At 41.8% G+C, this 24,679-nt stretch overlaps 1 protein-coding gene across 1 annotated transcript; it reads right to left on the bottom strand.

The window, feature by feature from the left end:
* Positions 1–3,584: 3,584 nt before the first annotated feature.
* On the bottom strand, positions 3,585–10,099 carry SEM1 (SEM1 26S proteasome subunit; the record flags this gene model as incomplete). The annotated part of the gene is made up of 3 exons (XM_082015031.1): positions 3,585–4,083; positions 6,047–6,140; positions 10,024–10,099. 3 exons carry the CDS (start codon positions 10,097–10,099, stop codon positions 4,041–4,043), a joined length of 213 nt encoding a protein of 70 aa, XP_081871157.1. The 3' UTR covers positions 3,585–4,040.
* Between the last annotated feature and the right edge of the window lie 14,580 nt (positions 10,100–24,679).

Raw genomic sequence — 24,679 nt, 5'->3', positions numbered from 1 at the left:
CTTGGAATTAAATCAAATTTAGCTGTATTATTATGCAAACACAAAATCATACCTGCGTTAAAAGATTATTATTAGGGCTGTAAAGTCAGACACTTAAAAGATAGGAAATGCTGGAACTGTAACTGTGCAATATAAATTCATTTTGCCATGCATATGTATTCTCATAGCCCTTAATTTTATGATCATATATTTTTCCTATACTCACCCCCTCCCCCAGGGGAATTACTAGTCCTTGTTGGTGTTCAAGAAAAAACAAGGTTCAAGGAAAAGCTAGCAGGGGAAGGTAGTGACTTGTGGAGTCCTTGCCTCATTCCTTGCAAAGGCTGCAAAGGTTGTAATGCGTGTTCCTCCTTTTCTGGGTGGCTGACTTGATACCCCATAAATCCTTTTCGGCAGAAATGCTGAATATGCACAGCAGTAACTGAAGCTAAAGAAACACTTGAACATGCAGAACATTTTATATACTACTGAATCCAGTGAAACATGAGGTCCTGGGGTCTCACACCGAGCACTTAAAATTAGCGTACACTTCAAAGAGGGAAAAACACTTCTCTGTCTCCCAGGGATGGTGGAAAATGTATTAGAGCATTTGCAAAGCACGCAGACTGCTGTGATACAGAGACCCAAACTTCTCACTCGTTCTGTACAGCACAGTGCAGACACAGTGCGATAAGCGGGGAACAGAACACGCTGTGACCCAGGCGCAGAAAGTATGGAGGGAAGCTGTTCATGCCGCTGTGCAAGCTAGCGGAGGGAGGCAGGGACCCAGTGGGGAAACAGCGAGGGCTTTTCTCCGACAAAAGAGCTGAATTGAAGGCTTTCCAGCCAGCCTGAATTCAGACTGCTCACCATTTTGCATGCTGATCTGGGACTTTGCATTTCTTCTTACATGTGTATAGTTTCTTAAGGATCAAGGTAAAACGAGAGCACCAAGCTCATTACCCATCAGAGACCCCTCAGAGCTTTCCTCCAAGTTAGCTGAACAGTGCTTTGCCTTGGGACATCCTCGGCATCTAGGCCAGAGCAAGTCAACCTTCCCCACGCTGCCAACCACCACCTCGGTCTTCATGTAGGGGAGAGCTGTCGATGCAGGTCACCCACCCCAGCATGGCCCATACTAACAACACTGTGTCCAAGACTTGCACGGCTTGGCTGAGGGACAGGCTGGGGAGAAGTTTATGTCCCCAAACACAGGGCAACATCAACCTCTTGGTGACCTGAATCTCCTTTCCACAACAGGGAGCGGAGGCTACCCAGCAGCCCACACCCGGACAATCACCATACACACTCCTCCACACGTTGCCCTACTTTCTTAACCAGAAAGCCCAACCTCTCCTGTGCTCAGATCTTTGCCAAACCTCCCTCTCTCCACAACATTCCCACCCTTGCCAGGCTGCAGATCCTTCCTTCCCAAACCCCCATCTCCTCTCACCATGCCCTCCCTCACACGCCCAAAGCACTCCTATCTCCCACACTTCATGCATTCCTCAGCTAACAGGGATCACTGAAACATCTCCAGGAAAGACCTCCTAAGAAAACCAGTCCCAGCATGGCCAGTCTAAAAAAACTCAAGCCTCCAAGCACATGGGAAGATTAGTTCCTTTTAAAGTTGTCTAGCAGGTAAATTAGGGTGACATCCTGGCCAACCACCTCAACTCCCCTCTAGAACACTAAAGATGTCAAAGATGAGAAGAAAAAAATAAAAGGGAAAAAAAGCCTTTAGCTTGTCTCAAAACCAGGTGGGTTTTAAAATTCTTAGAAAGAAATAAAACAGCCAATCTGAAGTAGAAAGATTCCCAAGTCATTTTTCTACTAGAAAGCTTAAGAGGAAGCCTATGACCACACAATAAACTTTAGGGCAAAAAAAAATTAAGAATGGAGTGGTAATTATACAGGCCATCAGTCTCCATGAAGCACTTGATTTTGCAATAAGCTTTAATACATTTTCGTAGCACCTTGCACATGACTTCTCATTTCCTCCTTTGCAACAAGGTCTCTTATGCAGACAGCATTACATGACCATATCACCAAACCGACCTTCAAAGCAGGTGGCTCTCTTTTTTCCCAGCTGAAGGTTATTATTGCAAGAGTGCAGAGCCATCAGACCACCTCAGCCCAGGCTTCCCTTCCAATCCTGCTTTTGTGAAGACGGCAGGAAAAGATACTAACACAAGACAACTGTGGCTCAGAGAAAACTAAGATTTCTTGAGGCCAAGATGCTTTTCCACCTCCATGGCTTCCTCCTGCTGCTAGCAATTGATGGGACTGGGCTGCTTTAGCCAGGTTTCCAGAATCCTGTAATGGAAAGCAGCTGTCCCTGTCCAAAGATTGCACCAGACATCTCCATAATTATTCTGTCATCTTCTTTTGGTCAGTCTCTCTACTCAACCTCTCCGTAGTGATGTGTTAGTAACACCCGCGATCCCAGAACTGTACTGAACATTCGTTTTTCTTAAACTCCTAACACTAACTTGAGGATGTTTGCATTGCTATTTGCCACTCAATACACAGACTTTTCACTTACTTGGCAAAATACGAACTCTAGGACTTTGTGCCCTACAGAGTTGGGCTGCATGAGCCACGCATTTCAATCGGAACAAGTCACCTACCTGAGCAGAGCGCAAGTCTGCTTGAAAGGGCCTCCCTTTCTTTTCCCAAGTACAGAACTGGACAAGCTGAAGGCATCCAACACCATCTGAAATATTTAGTTTTGCACAACCATTCAGATGGCAACGGAAGGTCTCAGTCTTTACAGAGCTATCTTCAGAAAGCAGCACGGGTCACAGTGAATTGTGCCTCCACCATAAATATATCACCACCTACATAATTTGGGGAGGGGGAAGCTTCTTTTGCATTAATAAATGCAATTGTAATTTAAGATACTCAGTTATTTAGGTAACAAGGTTAAAGCATTTAATACCATTACTGCGTGTCCATCAACTTATACCTTTATTCTGAAAGCTCACTTTAAGTAACAATTACGTCTCTGCTTCTCTACAGTGAACTACTGAAAAAGCAATCAGCTAATTCAGATTCCATGAGTAGGTAGCTGTATTTACCCCTTTATTAACTTCATTTTTTTAATTTGCAATTGTAGCCTACACTTCCATGATCTCCCCATGTCTTTGCGTACACCAGCTTTAACAGCTCCTTTGGGGAGAATTCATAGAATTGGTAATAGGTTTTGTAATTTCCACCTTCTGTTATGTAGTTCAGAGTAATCGAATCCAGTCACTACTGCTGTATTTACCTGGCAACTATTTGTTGGCCTCCATGAAATGAGTTGGAAGTTTGATTTCCATTCTCAGCAGGCATGTTTGTGTGATACAGATGAACTGCTGTAACTGGCAAATTGGAGGCAATTTCAGCAGAGATTCCTAGCCTTAAATAAGCATGAGAACAGAATTTCTTTCACCTCCAGAGAGGTCTCCTCTTTAACAGGCTTGAGAAATGACAAGACAAGATTGGAGAGTTTGGATTTCTACTGTTGTAAGATGCACTTTAAAGTGGGTTTTATGTTTCAAGTCTACCAAACTGGCATCCACATGAAATTACTGAAATAAAATAAGTGATTACAAAATAAAAATCTTGAGGTAAAATAAGCTTTATCACTCCCCAAAACTCCTTTCTACCTCTGCTGCATCTTAATTGGATTACATGTGTATTTTATTTCTTTTTGGCATCTCCACATCCCCGATGACAGAAACGCTCACTGGTCTTCATTCTGGTAATGCTTATTTAGTTCCCCATGACAGGAGCACATGCAATACCACCAGACACTGACAGATCAGTAGCATTCTAGGCAAGTCCATCAATTCTGTCACACAAGGCGTTTCAGAACTGAAATATAAGTTACCAGGTTAGTAGAGGCTGAATGTATGACTAGGCTAAGATTAAAAACTTTATTTTTTTTATACAAAACAATAATAAATCCAAGCAGATAATGAACTAAGTGTGTCCTCTCATCTTCCACCTTGTCTTCTTTCCCCAGTATAGTCTATCCACAGTTCAGTGTTAAACCACTCCATATTCAGCAAAAACTATGAGGTTTCCATCTTGTATCCATGCTTTTCTAATTCAGCTCTGTATAGAAAGAGAGAGGCATATTAAAACATACAGATATTGTCAGACATTTGTGATTTAAAAAAACACACTGCACAATATAAAATCATTTTAGAAATAATATTAACATGTCACACTGCTTTTTGGTTCATACCAATAACCTTAAACTCACTTACTCTAGTTCTTCAGCTTAATGTCTTAGATCACTAAAAGTTACTTCTAAGTGAAAATTCAAATACTTGTTTTAATCATAGTTATTGTTCTCTGACCCACCATGGCTGGGGTACAACTATATGGCTCAAAGCAGCACTTGTGGGCCTGCAACAACTCCAGACATTAGAAAAAACAAAATATTGTCTTATACCAGTTCTTCTCAAGATTTCCTTAAACCAAATGAGCTCACTAATCTGAGCGATTTAAATGCATGTACTTCCAAACTAATTTTACCTTATTTCTTTCTTTGTTTTAAATAATAACACTAGACTGCACTATTTTTAAATCTCAGTGTAATACACCTTCCAGTGAACAATTCTGAGGGAAAAGGATGGCTTTGTTCCCCTTAGTTGTGGCCAGGACAGCAAGTCAGCAACTGCAAACATTATCACTCCCGCCCTGTCCCTACTTCTCACCTTTTCCAAAACTGGAAAAAAACTGAAGAACAGAAGCTTTTCTCCAGCTGCTTCTCACCTGCCTCCAAACACACCAGCCAGAACTACATCCTGTTTTATCTCCTGTTCTTAGCACACATGTATCTATATACAGCAGTCCAAATCTCAAAAAATATTTCAGGTTAGTTTACATACTTAATAGAATAATTTTAGGAGTGGAGGACTGCAGCATTTTCTTTCTAATGAAATAAAAACATCCTGCAACCAAGCAACATTACAAACTATCATTTTAACACTAGTATATGGTCACCAATACTACAGGCTACAGTTAAGGCACAGCTACTGAAGGTTTATCAAGATCAGCTATGTTCATCAAGAATTACACTATCCATTGCAAGACTGTTTCAGTACATACCAACTTCTTTTCCAGTATCACAGTTTAACTGCCTTCCAATCTTACAAGAAACAACTATACCAACAGACTATTTTTGTATCTTCTACATAAAGGATCACTTTCACCCAAGTACAACAAGGGAGATTAGCCCAGGAACTGTTCAGTCAGGCTGTATTACAGATAGTTTGCTCCTCATGCAACATACTAAGGGATTAATTATAAAATGTGACTTTGTATTGATGCTTGAAACAATTTAAGTTATAATTATGCATCAGTAAAGGATTAACTGAAACAAGTGACAAAGAGGATTAAACAACTGGATTAGAGGTATCCAAACTGCTATCACTTTTTTTAAAGCATGTGGTGAACAATTACTTTGCTCATAAACAGCATGCTCACCACACACAAGAAGGGAATCCTAACATTAATATAGATAAATGATCTCCAGAAAATATGTCCATTTGGACAAAAAAACAGCAATGCTATTTGAAGGTATAGGAAAAAAACTTATAACACCACATTCTGCATACCACATAGCATAGAAGAGATACTCTTTGATCCCTTGCCATTAATCTTTGTCATACAATTCAGAATTTTCACACATATGTAGAAAAGTCCTTAGAAAAGGATTTATTCATGTTAGATTGAAAAAGTGTCAACTGTGTCACAATTTGCAGGGATCTTTGTACTGTTTCAGTTGCATAGCACAGCAAAAGCCTGAATACATCAATGATGGGCATATTTCACAGCTCACAGTATAATTATATAATATATAGTAATATACAATACACAATATATGTATTACATAATACATATGTATTACATAATAATATGTAATATATAATACACTGTGCTGTAATACCTTAAGACTGGCCTATTTTTTTTGAAGTAAGCAAGTTTCAAATTTTCAGATATTAACTAAACAATGGCATTTTAAACATTTTACTCACCTTCTAGAACAGTAAGTTAAAAATAAGATTACCTTAACTGATTGGAGAAATCATCTTCTACATTGTCATCATCCCAATTGTCTTCCCAGACATGCGCATCTTCATCTTCATCTAAACCAGTCCAATCTAAAGACAAAAAAAAAAAAAGGTCTAAATATTACATGCTGCATTGCTTTGGGACCATGTCTTACTGACAGATTAGCTCAGCCTCTGAGCAAGGTAGACTTATGCTGTTAACAAATTTCTCTCTTTAACAACAGTCTGGATCATCTCTAAGTGCTTATAAGACCAAAAAGCACAGAAAGACCTAAAACACACCTCACAGTTTCTTGAATTATAATAAAAATGCAACCCAGTTAAAAAAAATACCACTACACACTTCACATCATGGCTTGCAGGATTACACATTCATACAAGCCATTCTGCATACAAACGGACAAGCTGTAGCACCATCATAAAAAGAGAGCAATATTGAGTACTTGACTCTTAAAAGCTCAAAAGGTGTGCAATTCTAGGTTTGTATTTAAATACTTTTTTCTGATTAAAAAAGTAATTATATCAAATACTTTTGCCAAAACACATACACACAGATCCTCAGTTCACTCACATAAGATGCAGTCTGTAGATAAATGCCGAAAACGTATCTGTGATGCAGAAGCAAAGGCAAATCGACAGAGGCATCTGCAAACAGCATGTGCTACCCATAACCAGCTACTTCTGGGTTCTTAAAACAGTAGAAGCTGTTTCCTTACAGAGGAAAGACACTAACTCTCCATTTGCTAACCTAATTCTATTTTTCCTAAAATAATCTGACACATCACCCTTGACAAATTACTGATCACACGCTTAATGCTTCATTATAAAAAAAATAATCAAGATCAAACTAACTAGCTAGTTTAGAAAAATAACAAAAATGAAAAATCAGGAAAGCTCAGGATCACCGTGTAAATACAAGTCAGTTTACTTCACTGGGGAACAGAGTTTCTCAGTTTTCTTCTACTGACAGACACCAAGTTTTTCTAATGTTACCAAAATAAGAAGCACCCCAATTTTGACACTTGTGATCTTGTATTTCTCAAAGTCTCTTAGTATATTTAAAGAGATAACACTATTCTTCCCCTTACAATCAGTAAACCATCTGCAGCCCACCCACAGAAAGCTTCGAGGACTAAGGCCCAAAGTAGCATTATGATGAAGTATGGAAAAAAAACCCTAGTAGGGTAAAAGATTAAAAACTAATTCACTGACAACTAACTTGATAAGAATGAAGGTTGGCCCTTGCATTTTCTCCTCCTTTTTCTAATACTAACAGGTAACAAAATTAATATTTGAGATTAACCAGGACAGGAAAATCCATTTGTAACTGATTAAAGGCACACACGTAGAAAGGCATTGCAATTAAACCCCTTTACTCAAATAAATTATATAATGGGAAAAGATGAAGAGGCACAGAAATCCTACTGGTCCTAAGGACAGCAAAAGAAAGAACTGGGGAGAAAAGGTGATGAAAAAAAAAGCAGTATTAAAAAAAAGGCATTATTTTAATTTAATTGTACTGCTAGTTGCGCACAGGGAAGGATTTTATTTTAGTACCATCTGCAATAAGCTTTGCCTATTTAGATGCAATGGATTGGGGGGGGGGGGCGGGGGGGAGGCGTCAAAATAAAAGCTTTACCACTCACATAATTTATCTGGATTTCAAAGATACAAAAAACAAAGTTCAAAACAGTTTAAAGAGAACACAAAGTCAAACATTTCTATCTACTAACATACAAGTAGCTCAGGCAGATCTCCAATAGTAACTAGTATCCAGCACAACAAAGAGCAGCTTCAATCATAAAAGGTCAGCTGGGGAGACTGCAAAAACATGCTCCAAATCACACTGAGCAAAGAAGAGCCAAAAAGGCCCATATCATCTTCCACACTGAGAGGAAAGAAAGCGAAAGTAAAGCCTAAATTATATTCTCATCGCTGTAGCTACAAAATTCTACGGTATCTGTATGTTGACACTATATGCCAGAATTGCATACTAAAGTTATTATTCCCTGCTACGTTATACGTGACTCTGACCAAGTGAAAAATAATATAGCATTATCTGGCATAGAAAGTATTAAGATCATTTGAGAGCCTGCTACCATTAAGTATTACTATTTTACACCAAAATTACAACATCAATTTGATAAACTCGTCATGGCTGGACTCCTTTTAAAAACAACATTAATATACTGATGACTGATTGCCATATTTTGCACTTAAAAAACATTTTTTGGACTACAGGATAAAAAAGTAAAATCCCATCATTTCACACATTACATTTTACATTCTCAAAAGGACCATACAAAATGCTCGTAAATGACCAGTTCACATACACTTGAATTTATCATGCTATACTTCAAATAAAGTGTCCTATAAAAAAAAGAACACATCTGATTTCAATACATAAACTTGATTTGATAAATTATTTGAAGAAAAACTCTAAGTCTAAATAAAAGGAATTCCCCAAAAGCCAGCGTTTCTATCCCTTAACATAAAAGTTTTCATTATTTAATTTCCTTCAGATAAAAACTGGGTAACAGAATGCAAAGTTTCTCTGCTTCATAAAAAGTGGTGGTTTAATTTGAAAAAATTTGTCATGGGTTTGAGCACATAGCTATCATGATTCTTTTCTAAGCACTGAAGATAACATTCAAAGTGTTGTCAATATTATTTATAACATCTCAAAACTGTTATCTCACTTGAAGATTTAAATGGGCCTCTTCAGAGGTTATTTTTTGCAAGATAGATCAGCAAGAAGCCTGACTGTGGTCACTCTTTAATAAATCTCTGTCCTACCCAGAAAGTTTGCACAATACTTGGTTTCAGTAGTACAGCTAGATTCAAGAATTAATTTCACCTTCTGTAACAGCAATTCAGTGCTTGACAAATCCATGGTTCAGAAGCATGCCTCAAAGGCTTCCTTCATCCCTACTGTGAATACCTAATTTACATGAAATAAGATAAAATTTTTTTGCTTGTTTAAGAAACACATATGGAAAAGGACTAGTCTTTTCAGTCTAGTTTAGCTATCATCTCAACTATGTTAATAACTTTTTCTGTCAATAAGTGCAAAAACCATTTTTTTAACTGGTACTAAAGGATTCAGAACACTTAAGGTTTGTAAGACCACAAAAACCCCATATAGAATGAAGACATTACAGAAAAAAAACCCTGACATTTTATCCATCGTGTTTTTTATGTCTCATTATCCACAGCTTGAGACAATTCCCAGAACTAAGGGCACAGAGAAAACAATCATGCCGTAACAGGGATCTTTTCAAGATTACATCTGTGAAAGGACACCGAGTTGTTTTATTGAAGTCCAGTTTTAATGTTCTCAATCAATATATTTGTACCTATGAAAAGCAAACCAACACATATTTATGCTTCAAAAGGAAAAGAGATTCAGAATAACTACAGAGCACATTACTGCCTTTTCACACTTCTTTTCCACCTTACACTCAGTTTCCACTCCTCATCCCTTCTCTCCCTAGCGAGTCTCATCTCCGACGGCTGAGATGCAGCAAGTCTCTCCCGCACTTGTTGCCAGCTCTCTCGCACAATGACACAGCACTTCCAATGCGCTGCGCCCAGCACCCTGCAGCCAGCACAGCTGGACACCGGCAGCGCGTCCGTGCTTGAACCCGACTCTGACCGGGCTGTAGCCCCGCACCTCTGACGGGGGCGGGGTGGGGAGAGGGGGACGGGAACACGCGGGGCAGCTGAAAGCTGCTTCCCTGTCGCTTGAGGCAGGGTACTGCGGAGACGCCGCCGTGGAGACCCCGAGGGCTGCTCTGCGGGCAAGAACCCGCTGACAAACCTCGCCCCGGCCCCGCCGCCCGCTTCCGCCCGCCGGAGGCCGCGCGCTCCTTCCCCGCCTCCGCCGACCGGCCCGGCCCAGGCCGCGGCCTACAGGCAGAACCGCCGCCGCCACCCCCGCTGCCTCTCTTCCCGTCCCCACCCCGGCCGGCACCTTCGGCCGGGAACTCCTCAAACTCGTCGTCCTCCTCCAGGAGCCCTAGGTCCACCGGCTGCTTCTTCTCCGACATGCTCGGCCTGCCGCCCCAGCACCGCGTCCCGCCGCCCGCGGAGACTGATGGGATACCGGCCGCTGCCACCGCGCCTGCGCCCTGCCGGCAGCCGGCTCCCGGCCTCCCGCCTCGCTCCGCCCCCTCCCACCGCCCCGCCCGCCCTGGCCCCGCCCCCGCCGCCCTTCGTTCCCCTGCGGCGGGGCAGCCCCATAGCGCGGTGCCTTCCTCATTCCCCGCCTCCGCCGGGCTTCCCGCCGGCCCGGCTCGGCCCGGCTCGGCTCGCACTGCCTCGCTTCCCCGCCTCTCGCTGGGCTCCCCTCAGGGCGGCCTGCCTGGCGCCGGCCGCCCGCCGGCCCTGGCTCCCCGCCGGTACCAGCGCTACCCCAGAGCCCGGCCGCGCTGGCCACCGCCTGCTGCCTACGGCGCCGCTGGGCATCTGCGGCTGCAGGCGTGCCGCGGCCCCCTTTGACCCACGGGGCGCGGCAAGGGAGCAGGTGCCGGGGGGCTGGAAGAGAGAAGGCCATAAAGCGGGGTATGCGCCCGCCGCCACCCGTATGTGCGCGCCTCTGCTGCTGCCCCCGCCGCCATGGCTCCTGCGGCGGCCGAACCGGAGGGTCACCGGCCGGGCCTGGTGGCAGCGAGATTCATGGCTCCGGAGCGGGCTGAGGTGCCACACGGGCCGAAACCAGGAAAAGACACCCTGTGGAAAGCATCAAATGCATTTTCAGTGCTGTGGGTAGAATAAATCTGTCCACCGCAACATTAGACCGATGTATACGAGCCACTGCCGCTACTGAACACATCTGTTCTCTTTTATATTCTTTCATTATTGATTTATAGTCGGGCAAAACCTATCAAGTGTTGGCCTTCTGTCCTAATCTATAACCTGTGTTGGCTGGGGTTTTTTCCTTCTGGCATTTTAACCTATTGTTTCAAAACCTACATCTAATCTACTGTCTTTTAAATTCCTTGTCCATCACATCAGAGGAAACGAGGAAGCAGCTTGAAGGAGAGATTATGACTATTCAAGAAGAGTTAGGATATTACATGAAAAATGCCTTGTTCTTTTTTAAGTATTCCAAAGTGAATTCATATCCCTTAATTCTGGATTCTGTCGATGATTTAAACAAAGGCAAAGTTCAGCACTCGCTAGCCTGAACAAGTTTGTGCGTGCGGCGGCTCCAATGGCTTCTCTCTAGGCGATCACCTTCTAACAGTACTGCCAGTCTGTTGAAGGGGTTGTTTTTTTTCCCTTGCTCTGTGAGAAGGTGGTTCACGAGACAACGACTTGCATGGCTGGGTCATACCACGTCCTGGATTTAAAGTCGGGGAAACAATGAACAACAAGCTGGTGTGGGAATTCCTATACGGTTCAGTTTCAACCCAGTATAGGCATGTTCTGGCATGTGGCCACAGTTAAGGCAAGGTGGGAAATGAGCCCTTCTGCCAGATGAAAGGTCTAATCGAGTGGTCACATTTTATTTTTGTGTGACGGAAGGACTGGCTGACACTGATGATTGTGAAAATTATTAAAACTCCAGTCTAGATATTACTTGGCTGGGATTTTTAGCAATGTGTGTGTTTTAGAATAACAGATACCCTGCTCTATTCAGAGAGTAAAATCATAAAATGGATGGGGGTCTGTCATATCAGAAGCTTGCAAAGATCTGGGATCATTCAGTTACTAAGGCCCGTATTCAATTCCTCTAGTTTTTTCCTTACCTAGAACTAAACTATGGAGTTTGCAGCACATTGGGGAATATCAAGATGCTCGACTGCACCTAGATTATCTAAGAAAAAAATGTAACTTGGAAACTCCTATGGACAAGTAGCTTCAAGTAGCCCTGGAGCAGGAAGCAGCTTGAACTTGTTTTGGCGACTTTCCCTACTTATCTGCTGTGGAGAAAAGATACAGCAGCCCTTTCCACCCCCTTTTCTCCTCCTTCTGTGCTGAACTGCTTGTTAGGAAGCTCTGGGGTGCCAACAGAGAGAATCTGTACTTGGGGATATGGCCCGAGGGCTCCTGAAGCAGTGTCTTACTTGTGTAGGGACTGACCGCAGTCAGTCTCGGATCTGAGCCGTCCTTTGCATTTCCCATCTTTGGAGCTGAGTATTCCAGTATCAACAGTAAGCCAAATTTAATCTAATGTTGCCACAAAAATCTATAGTGTCAAATTCTCATTCTTTCATTATAAATCTCAAAATTTTTTATTTTTCTTTTAAATTTGTGGTTTATGGAGTTCAGTTGTTAAATAAGGAGCTTAGCTCTTGTTTAAAAAGGAGAAAAATAAGTTTCTAGCCCAAGCAATTTGAAATGAGCTTTAAAATGTCAACAAAAGGTATTTCAGATTTACCTATTTTACTTGTAAGTTTGCTTTAAAATAATGGATTTAAAAGTAAAAGCTTTAAATCCATTGTTTTAAGTCCAATACCACAGATTTTGGAAGCCTGGAGTTTACATTACCTTATCTAGCCTTTCTAGCAGACAAATGCATGGATGCAGACCTCACTGTAATTCCCCAAACCCTTTAACTCTCTGCTAGCAAGGTCTCCAAGGGCATAGGTATCTGCCATGCCATGTTTCTCTCACCAAGATACGCCCATCCTACCTTGCCTGAAGGACCTGATCTGTGAGGCGTTCTCCAAGTCAGCCCACTAGACCTTGTAGGAAGAGGTGCCCAGTGGGCAAGGCGGCAGGCTTGCCTTCAAATCTCCACTGTGTCCAAGTTGGATTTGACGTGATGTCAAAGCCAAGTGCCACAACCACCAGGCTGTTTGCTGGTTATTTAGGGGTCAGTCTTTTCTCTCTTCCAAAGTATATTCAGGTATTTTCAGTCATGGTGGAGCAGACTTGACAAGTAAACAACTCAGTCTGCAACAGCAAATAGCCTACCAAAGAGAAATTCTCCTGGGAGTTGGTTGATGTGGGTGACATACCATATCCCAGATGCATGCTCTTAACCATCAGACTATACAGCAAACAAGTAGAAAGAACTTATCCTCCAGCAGGTAGTTGTTAGAAAATACTGATGTTGATGCCAGTCTTGTGACTGTGATTTCTTAACAGTCTTAAATCATATTTTCTTAAGGTTTCTTACTGGCATTCTTAGGTCGCTTCCTACTCAGTCTGTATGCTTTATATATCCCATACCTCACTGCCCCCAGGAAGCATGTGGGGAACTTACTTTTCTCCACTGAGAAAAAACACCTTCAAATTCCACAAAGCATCACAGTGTCTAAAAATTTGGTGATGCAGTTTATAATACTCAAGCCTTTTGCTGGATCTAGCCCCATTGACTGTCCTTAATTCTTTAGAGAAAACAGCATAAGGATTCAGCTGTCTGGAATAGATTTTTTCAGTGTGAAAAGATATTTGAAAGGTTACAGGAGAGTGCCCGAGCTCCATGTATGATTGGAATTTGATAGTTTCTAGATGGACCATCAAGAATAAGGGTTGCCTTTCAGCATCTACCCTATGCAGTCAGAGTGGGAAAAGGGACCTGTATCTAATCAGAACATACTGCCATTGATTTTTGTTTTGTCCTTCTCCTGTTGCAGTCCCAAGACTGGTGGCAATCTTCACAGCAATATCTCACATTGACAGAGGACACACAGAGCAAGGAATAGTTTCGATCAAATTAGGGAAGGCGTTTCCTACATTCCCAAAACAGCTTAAGAGGTCTGCTTTCTTGGAGCTGCAGTCCCTGTACAGTACAGCAGCTACATGCTGAATAGATTGGTCTTCCAGGACCAACAGCCTGACAATATTGGGTGCTTCAGCAGAGAGGTATACATGCCTGTTCCGTGGAAATTAAAGGAAAAAATTCCTATAGATTTCAGTTGTTCAGGATATGATCGTCTCTATTAAAACCTTAGCTTAAATATACCCTTAACTGGTAGCATGTTTGAAATAATTGAACAAGACAATCCTGAGTAACTCATCAGTCCCTCTGTTATTCTCACCAGAGCAGCACAGCAGCTATTTACTCAATATGATTTGTTTTAATTTTTTTATTCAGCATGTTTTATGCATTAGTATCAGAAAAGCCTGTCGTTCTCTTGGCAAATGTTACTGCAAGTTGTCTGGCAGGGAGGTGAGATTATGTAGATTTATTTATTCAAAGTGTAATTTGCATAAATGAAAAATGGAAATAGAGCATTTTTTCAGAATCAGAGCTTTTTTTTCTTGAAGGTGAAACAAAAAAGTGTGTAGTACACTAGTTTGGATTTCCAGATTTTTTTTTAGGGGGACTATTAATTATTTCAATGCCTGGGCCCATTTTCTTTGACTTGGACACTTTAGAGGCTGAAAGCATATTCTGAGGAAAAGATTAAGAAGAGGAAATAGAACACATTGGAAATTAATTTGCTTATAAGCAATTAAAGGTGTCCTGTTGGAAAAAAATCTCAGAGCCATGTTAAAGATTGTAGACACCCTGGGTAAACTGTTGCTTTGGAGGTCTGCATGATCCCAGGCTACCAAATGATGCCTATTCAGAGAAACCCTATACTGCAAAGAAAATTGGCATTGTGTGTATTTAATCCAGCTGGCCTCATCGACATAATGTGAAATCTGTGCGCACGGGCATTATGTCTAATGGACCACCAGCTCGGACACATCTGGCTCAGACCAGCGCTGCTCACACGGTTTATCTGTATGTGAGAGGGACTGTCTTGCAGGCTGATAGATATCCAGGAAAGCACCTCCTAGTTCCTGAAAAAAAATACAGGAAAGCTTATTACCATTGTTAGAATGCAAGAATTAACTGTGCAGTGCAGAATATATATGCATTATATAGCATATCTGGCAGTCCAAGCACTGTGTTAATGCATCCTGGGAATCCCTTCGAAGTTTGCATTCTGTGTCTTAGGATAGTGCTGCATTTCATGCTGTAGTTTTTTGGATTAAATTGGAGAAAAAATGATATCCTACATTCAGTGCATCTGGACGTTAGGAATGGATTGCCCCCCATCTTTCAATAGCTCTGTGCAGCTCTGGACCCGTGGCATTTTTCCTGAGGTCAGTGCCTTTGGTTTGCCACTATTTATTTTTTCATGTCTGCAGAGGTCCTCTTTTTCTCTCCAGCTGCTCCATCATTCACCAGCACCTCCTGGTAGCCCACCCTGCTCCCACAGCCCATCCCTTCTCACAGTTGACCCTCACTGAGGTCAGGATGCGATTAGGTGGCTGGAGATCATAAGGAATATTAATCACAAGGAACACTTAGATGTTGCTTTACAGACTTCCTTATGTGAAATACACTGTGGCAAGCTATCCGGTTACCAGTGGCTGAAAAAGAAACAGTTCTCTCTCTACCCTTGACAGTCAAAAGAAAGTTTGATTTATTTTCTCATTTTCAGTTAGTCTAAAGGCAGCTGGGCAGTATTGCTACAAAGCTCTAGCTGTGTGTCATTGTAATAGGGGCAATATGTTTGTTCACTTCTACTCTCTTCCTCTGTCTAATTGTTCTATTGTCTTTCTGTTTTCTCTCCACATTTGGGCTGACAAAATGTCTCCTTGCGTTTAGCCCTCTAGCCAAAACTTAACGGGCTCCTAATCAAGAACTAACACCACCAGAAGGCTATTTCCTGTCTTTGTTTACCATTCCCAGTATCATCTTTCTTCTCCTCTCAGTCCATCATAGCAAATTTTCAACATTATTTTCCTTTGAATTTTCCTCCGTACAGGGAGCAGGAAGCTTCCTATATATTGTTCCCCTTTCATTTTCCAGCCACTTGATCTCTGGCCTCCCAGCTCTACATCCTGGAAGAGTAGCAGATGCATCCAGAACCAGATTTCGAAAAGCCAAGTAATCCTGTGATACCCGTATACTCCACGTGGCTATATCAGCAGAATGTTTATTACTGAGCCTCAATGCAAACTGTATTTATGTTTTTAACATATAAGGGGTAATCACAATGTGATTAATTACTAGGTACTGTTCACCACGACTTACATTTCCATGCAAATATCAAGACTGTTGGGGTACAATGCAGTTGCCTAAACAGAAGTTTCTAACGTCGGTTGAGGTGCCCTAAAACACAGGGCTGCCTGAGGTAGTCTGTGAGACCTTGGCCCTTCCCGATGGCAGTTGGAGATGAGGCAAAATACCCCAGGGTTTCTCAAATGGTACCAGCTGCCTCTGTTTAAGCAATCAAATTGCACTCCTACCGTACGTTGGAATAACTGCTATTGGTGCCTAAGTGTCTTTTTTACGTTTTTGCATAACTGCCTTTGTTTATTTCTGCCAGGTCAATGCTGAGAACACTACACTCTGGTAATCTCAACATGAGATATTTGCTAGATAGGTTAGTATGAATCACTGGGAATCAGGTGAACAGAGCAGGCTTTTTTTTCCATTTAAAACAACCTTCTGTCTTTACATATCTAGATAGTGGCTAAGGTGTTGCCAGGATGAAGTTGAACCCAAATAAAAGCAAATGTTGTAGCCTGGGAAGAATTACCAAGCATTATTTGTGATGTTTTGATAGGTAAGCAGGGCTACCTCTCATTAGCAGTCCTGGCAAGCTGAAGGACCTATTGATACCTAGACTATTTCAAGGGCAAAAAACAGGCCACCCAACTTCAAGCCACCCCCACCTTAGGGAGTTTCCTCGGCCAGACAGCCCCTCTGTACTCTCAGTTCAGAAAACAGAGAGAAACGGGTTCTTCCAGGTGGAGATTCAGAGCACCTGGATTAAGTATCACCCCTGAAATGTAATTTGAAGGGACCTGTCTCATCTCTGACTATATTAGGAGCCTAGGAAGACTCGCCCCAATGTTATGTGTGGAAAGTCAGGGGATGCAAATACTTATAAGTTCAGGTAACAGCAGTCATCCTTGTTGGCCATGGTTTTTCCTCTGGTAAAGCTCCTCCAGGGCATTTTTAGCCCCAAATGTATCTGTTTAGCTTGCCTGTCAGCTCGGCTCTCCCACCAGGAGCTGCACCAGTGTGTCTAGTGGGAGCTGGCAGTGGCAGTTGCGTGTCGCTCAGAGCTTGCTGCTGCATGTTGGCTTTTCTGTGCTGGTATGCAGAGTGTACTGACTGCCCTTCCACCCCCTGGGCCCTGCTTTTCACCAGCCCTGGCTGTCGTTCAGCTGTTCGGCAGTGTCACACAGTCTCACCTCAAGGAATTTCACTTCATTTCATTTATTGCCAATCAACACAAACTTTTAATTACTCTTTGGGTATAGAGGGGAAAAAAAAACAACATATACTATTGAACAAACAGTCAGGGAAACAACTTTCCTCGCCTTTCCTCAGGCTCAACTTCAGACAAACACCTCTCCTCCCTCCTTCCTCACCTCAACTCCCCTTGTTTTCCCCGCTGGTTCCCACTTTCCTTCCCTCCCAGTCCCCAAGGTGATGGGCAGTGCAAGCAGTTGGGGTCACAGAATCACAGAATCATTGAATCATTAAGGTTGGAAAAGACCTTTAAGATCATCAAGTCCAACCATCAACCCAACACCACCATGCCCACTAAACCGTGTCCTGAAGCACCACATCCACAAGTTTTTTGAACACTTCCAGTGATGGAGACTCCACCACCTCCCTGGACAGCCTGTTCCAATGGCATGGGTCAATGGGTCAAGGCATGGTGGTTGCTATCTGATGCCCCTTGGAGACCACTTCTTGTCCTCCACTGCTTCTCATTTCTCACTGCTCCTCTGCCCTGGTGTGGGTCACCCATGGCCTGTGAAGAAGTGTTTGCAGCCGGTGGTTTACTTTCTAAGCTTACACACACATCTTCCTTGCAAACACGCCAGGAAAGACAGATGTATTTAATCACATAGACTTATGCAGTAATTGAAAGCCAGGCATCTAACGTATGTTTTGATGCTGAAGCCATGGGTGTGGCTCCTGAGAGATATGGTGCAGGTGCCAGCAGCTCAGGGCCAGTGCGGCACATGAGCAGGACCACCACACTGGTCACCCCAGCTCCCGCGCTGCAGGCACCGCGCCGGCAGAGGGGCTGCAAGGTCACCCCAGCTGGAAAAGCACATCGTGGGCCTGCGGCGTGACCCAAAGCATTACTTTTTATATGCAGAAACCCACAGAGCCCCAAAGCTCTTCCTCATCCTCCCTGCAAAGCAGAGGATACCTTTTTCCTCAGAGCTCCTGTTAACCTGCCATGCCTCCTTCAGCATGCGCAGAGGTTTTGATGAACCATCTAGTGGTTTTCCACAGAAATGAATGAAGAATTGCTATGCCACTAGCAGAGGCATCAATTAATTTCTGTTAAAATGAGGACACCCTTGAGAGCTTAATCAAAGTCTGCTCTTTATCTTAGATTACCAAGTGAAGTTGACGCAGTATGTCAAATCAGAACCATGAGGTCCAAGTCCTGATCTTAACCCAGCTCATCCAACCCTTCCACGCGAGTGCAGCAGCCCAGGGCAGACCCTGGGCCACTGTAGGTACAACCATGTAAAACTGATGGTCCTTTTTGCTTCTGTTAGATAGCAGTTTATTCTGAATGGTATTTTAAAGAAAACCCTGGAAAACAGACTCTCACTGTTCGTGACTTGCTTTCCAAAGCACATAAATCTTTTGTAACTTTAATTCTTAGCCCCATAGCAAATGTGATAGCACCAGTGACAGCTGGAATGCTTATAAAACCCGCATGAGAGTAAACGATGAGCATAAGTCAAACCGATCTACAAACCAATAGTTTTACAGAGTACATATATAAAATCCTTTTGTCTACATTGTATATGTGTACATAAATTCATATATTTCTGTGTACAGTACTTACTAAACAACAGGTAAACTATACAATTAAGCAGGCTGATATGATAGTACAGGGGTGCTAATTATTATTCTAATGTACAAAGTAAATTAAAAGTAGGTAGGATTACCTGCAGCAGTATATTACAGCAAAAAAGTTAGATTTGAGTACATTGTTACTGAGGTTGGCTGAGGAAGAAAGTAAAAGATCTAAACTGGTTGTCATGTGAAGGAGTGCATTAGGAAACAGCTCGCTCGGTTTTACTGTTTCTAGCTGTATCTTTTGTAATACACAATAGGGGAGCCTTTTCTCTGATTTGCTTTTAAGGCTTTAGCACAATCGAAAGCTGGAAGTATTGTAAAGAAAATCTGCAAATAGCATGAAAATGTCTTGTGGTGACATTCTTATTCAGGCTCTGGGCCTGATTTTGAAAGATCCTGAACACCCAGAGATGCCAATGCTAAGCACTTCTGCAGATCAGATCTCTGTGGTCTGAAAGATGGTTTTATAATCTTGTTTTTATGCTCTTGCAAACCTACAAAGTCATTCTTTTCACATATAGTAACACAGATTTTATTAAAACCATTCAGAACAGGTATCTGTGTTTCAAGGCAACAGTTTTGTGCTGACTGGTAAGATACGTAACTTTAGTCAGTAGAACAATTTCCCTCCTTTCAGGAAACTAATAATGTATTTAAAGTTAAGACAACATTATTTATTTTAAAAAACAAAGTCTCTGCAATGTTGGGACTTTTAGATCCCCTCCATTGCATCATTCTGCCTGGCTCTGGCACCGTATTCACAAAAGTTCTTGCACATTAATGGCAAATGATTTATAGGCCATATAAAAAGTCAGCGCCTCAAAAAGAAAAAAAGATTTCTGTTCTTTGTCTTTCATTGCCTTGTCATCTGCAGGGAAAAGTCCATATTTGCCATTGTGTCTTCCCTCAGAAGTGGTTTGAGGTGGCTGCAGTCTGAAGTATAACCAAAACAAAACAATAAGGTTTGAAATTGTATGTTCAGTGTTTATGCAGGCTTTATGTAAGCCACAAGGAAAAATAAATTTAAACAGTCACATGCAGATCTGAGAGATGCAACTGAAGCAATGCCTCCTCAATTCCCATAAATATGACTAAATTTAGAATTTGATTTCCCAACCCATTATCACATGCGTGGTTTATTGGCACAGCGTCACTGAATACATCCAAACACCTAGCTCTCAATTTGTATGAGTTTAAACCCAAAGCTAAAAAGAGAATTGAAAAAATGGAGATGCTTTTTAATGCCAAAAGAAAAAGAGAGATGACGACAGATCTCACCTATGCTGTCAAATATTCAGAATTCCTAACTAAGATATACAAGACTATTTAGAAACATCATCTTTTGTCATACTGATAATGACCTTAAGGATCTCCAAATATTCACTAAGGACTGGTGACAGCTGCCTTTTGGGGATAATGGGAAACCATCTTTTCTTAAAAGCACAAAGTAAGCAGCAATTGGCCTTTAGTTCTGCATAGAGCCAAACCTTGTGTACGAAGTCCAAATTCTTGGAGATATTACAAGGTGGGTTTCAGCTCTCTGGTGTTCACAGAACAGCTCCATGTTCCTCAAAATTTGGCCCATGGTACTGACAATCCTTTAACAATACTGGCTTCCACCTTCTCTGCATTTTCAATGACTTTCAGAAATGCCTCTATAATATAATTATTTTTCTTCGTTATATAAAATGCTGATTTGATTGACAGAATCATATTACCTACCTTATATATTTTAAACAAAAGGAACATCCAGTCTGTTTGAGGAATACGTAACAACAAACAGAAACTATCAATACAAATTTGCTAAAGCAATGGGGCTGGTAATCTTAATAATAAAATTTAATCACTTTTTTTTATTCACGTAGTTGTGTATGTTATATACATATATGTATATATATACATATATGTAGTATGCTATATTCATGCTGCAGATGGTCCTTTGCAGTTTTGCGTAAACTTACTTAACAAGCATATTTGAAACACTTATTGCATAGAAATCTTGAATTGTACATTATAAAAAACTGATTTTCAAGTAATAAATTGTAAATTTTTTTTATGGCTGTTACAAATTTATATTAAAGCTTCATTGAATTGGACAATTTTTCAGTAGAGTTTACTTAATGTTAATCTATTCATTTGGGGGTAAATGAAGAGTTTAATGGTGAAGTGATGTAACTAGAATATAGTCTCAAGTGGTGTGTTAGGTTTATCAATCAGTGAAAATTGTGCACTTGAGTGTAACAGCATGTGTCTATCCATATGATTCTTGCTACCTCAGTTAATTGAAACCCTATTATCAATACTTGAAAAATAGCTCCAACCACATCTATTAACCAGTGTCTTAATAGAGGCTTTATCAGCTTCATATAAATTGCACGTATTTCGCTAGAAAGCATTTTCACTAATATAAGGGTCAGTTCCATGGTTCACTGGAGATGTTCACTAAGGAGTTGTTGGGGCTTGAGTGGATGGATTGCTAGAGGTGGATAGAGATGTGGGCCTTGTCTTCAATCCACTGAAACACTGTACAGGGTTGGAGGTCCAATGTGATTGACACTCTCAGTCCTCATCAGTTTTAACAAAAACAAAGTATGCTCATGATGAAAATTAGTTAGACACCACCACTTCCCCTGGGAAATCTAAATCAGAATAGAAATATGTATTTTTAAATTTCCTATAAAATGTAAAAAAATCTAGTTTAAATTCAGGACAGCACAATTATGCACCGATACTGAGAACAACTCTGAGTTGAGAAGTTCTTCCTTCCAAAGCAACTTCTCCAAAGTTTTCATTAATATTGACACATTTCCTCTCTCCCCTAGATACTTGATCTGAATGAAAAATAAATACAGATTTTCTGAGCAGCTCGGCTCAGTGTCTCCTGAGATCATGGACAATTCAGATGTGCTTTACTGTGCCTTAAATAAAACCTAGGTACTTCCATCTCAAAAGCCCAAAATAAAAAACAATGTTTCTGAGCATGTCCCAACCTAATTTTGCTGATGGAAACTTCTTCCACTTTCCAGTCCTTCTACTTTCCACTGCTTCCTTGCCCTTCACATGCCCTTTCTGGTTCTTTCCTTTCCTGTTGATTTCCATGCCTGCTTTGCCTTTCTTGGCCAATTGTCAACCTCATGAATCAACAGTAGAAGGAAAATGAAAGCATCTGCAAAACAGAAGGAGAAAGAGGGATATGAGATGCTCAGCAGTGTCTGATCTAGTACTCCCTAAAACTCTCTAAAGGCTTCACTAATCCTTAAAGGCATTTTGGACCCCTGAACTCACAAGGTTTTGCCTCTGCTCGGAGATTACCTACATACAACAGATTCTGCTTTCCTTTCTGTGGCCACGTTGTTTAATCAGTTTAATGTGAGGATACAAGGTGAAGGGCAGTTATGCTGGGTAGTGCTTCTCCATCTCAGAAGGGGCCAAATGAGGGACTTACACTAGGGCAGCATCAGTATCTTCCATTAACTTTGCCATTATCTGGTTGCTAGTAGTTGTTCTCTCAAGAAGGGAAATTTGTGGAAACAATCCTCGACAGAGAAAGCATGTTATTAGTGTGTTGTCTGCATACCTCTGAAAACACATAACCCCCTACCCTTCTGCTCAGTTTTGGGGACATTCTTTTTCATAGTTACTTGGACTCTCAGTTCCTTGGAGTAGCTTGTTGCCATCACACAGAACAGAGCTTTGCAGTGTTGAAGGGAGTCCACTAGACAGCATGAGTACCTTTTTGGTTATTGTTGATTCTTTGTGTAGATCTGTCCCTGTGTTCTCCATCCATGATCAGTGAGCAAACCAGTGGAGCTATGAGAATTAACATAATAAGGATCTATACCCAGTGGTATGCAAAGGTAATATACTGGAAGAATTTGCATTACAAGTGAGTACATAGCTTTCCTTTTAGTCTTAAAGCACAGTTTTATGGAACTAGATGTCACATAGAAAAGCAGAGCTGAAACTGGTACTACATTTGTCAGGGCATGCATAGTTTAGTGCTTGTGGAACAACTATTCATAGGCAGGAAAAAAAGAGCCCCCATCACAGCCATCAGATCTGAGCTGTAGATTTGCAAACTGACCAAGGCCAGCTTGGAGCTCAGTGTGACGCTAACAAACCTACTTTGTATACAGGAAATTAAGGCTTGAGGTTACAAAAAAGGGTGCGACAAAGATCAGTGCTTTACCATTGTTTTCATTGTCAGGACTTCAAAAAATTATACTACAGTGGGCAGACAGGGCAAAACCATAGCTGAAAGCTAACAGAAATCCTGTTATGCAATGGAGAACTTCCATTTACAGTGCGGTATTTCTTCACTGAAAGCAGATCATTGCTATAAAGAGCAGGTATTTATCAATTTTCAAAGGTCTTGGCCCATCAAAGCTAGTGTTAGATTTGGAATTTCGCTTTTGTTGCCAAGGTGACAAACACTTATAAATATACCACATCTTCTAATGTGCTTTTAACTTAGTATTTTTATGGCTTTTAAATCAGATACGATTAGCAAATATATTAGGTAATTTAGCTGAAAGACCATTTTCTACTAACACTTTTTGTTACATTTCCCCAGGCACTTCAGTAAATGTCTGTTGTGACATTGCAGTCCTGCCAGGCTCCTAGCATATAAGGATACGTACAGTACATCTGGTAAGAATTAACATATTACCTTAGGGTTTTCTATTTTTTCTTGTATTGATAATTACACATTGTATAAAAGAAGACAAATATTAAGACAAATAATATCCTACAGTCCACTGGCTTCAGTAGGAACTCTGTGAAGGTAATGACTCCGGGACTGGCCAGAGGCCGTATTGTGCGTTGTTATTCTTCGCTTCCATCTCCCCTTATTACAGCGCAGCAACGAGGCTGAAAGCACAGAGGAGACCATAACGGCTCTGTAGCAGCGCCCTTCGTTCTGCAAAGGGGAAGCAAGCAAACAAACAAAACTGGGTGTTTTCTTCTTTTTCACAGTCTGGAAGGCCGGAGACCTTTGCCATCACCTGGTATGATGCCTTGCAGGACGCCAAGCCAGGAGCTGTCCTGACAGAAATCATAGAATCACTAAGGTTGGAAAAGACCTCTAAGATCATGAAGTCCAGCTGTCACCCCAATGCCACCATGCCCACTAAACCATGTACCAAAGCGCCACATCTGCATGTTTTTTTGAACACGTCCAGTGATGGTGACTCCACCACCTCCCTGGGCAGCCTGTTCCAATGCTTGACCACTCTTTCAGTAAAGAAATTTTTCCTAATATCCAATCTAAACCTCCCCTGGCACAATTTGAGGCTGGCGAACGGGCAGGCCATGTCTCAGCCGGAGCACGGCTTGAGGGAGGCTGGCTTGGAAACTGCTGATGGCAGACGCGAGGCAGCTCAGCAAGCAGAGAAGCCCATGGCCGCTGTCAGCCTCTGACTGCAGAGAACTGCAGGTGTGGCAGCTGTGCTTTCCCTGCTATCCTGAACCACATCTGGGGGCAGCGGCTGGCCTCTGCTTCCAGGACCTCCATCTTGCATGCACCAGGGGCCCCATGCTGCGCCGAGGGCATCCTGGTTGGGGTGAGACCCTGTTAGCAGGCCAGGCTGGAGGCGGGGGGTGCTGACAGAAAGGAGCGATCATTTCAAAATACATTTTTTTTTAAATTTTAGCAAAGCTTGCCATCACTGAGGATTAAGCACAGCTCATAAACCAGTGAATAAGCATCCTACAATAGCAGCATGTTAGATTGGGTGGAAGGGTCCGATGGAGAAGCATCCAGGAAACATCTTTCATGCCTGCATATTAAATTTAATCTGCCACCCCTTTCTTTTAAGACTCAGCATTC

Source organism: Phaethon aethereus, assembly GCF_964289735.1.
Source record: "Phaethon aethereus genome assembly, chromosome: 2".
Lineage (NCBI taxonomy): Eukaryota > Metazoa > Chordata > Aves > Phaethontiformes > Phaethontidae > Phaethon > Phaethon aethereus.
This window is presented reverse-complemented; position numbering and strand designations above follow the sequence as displayed.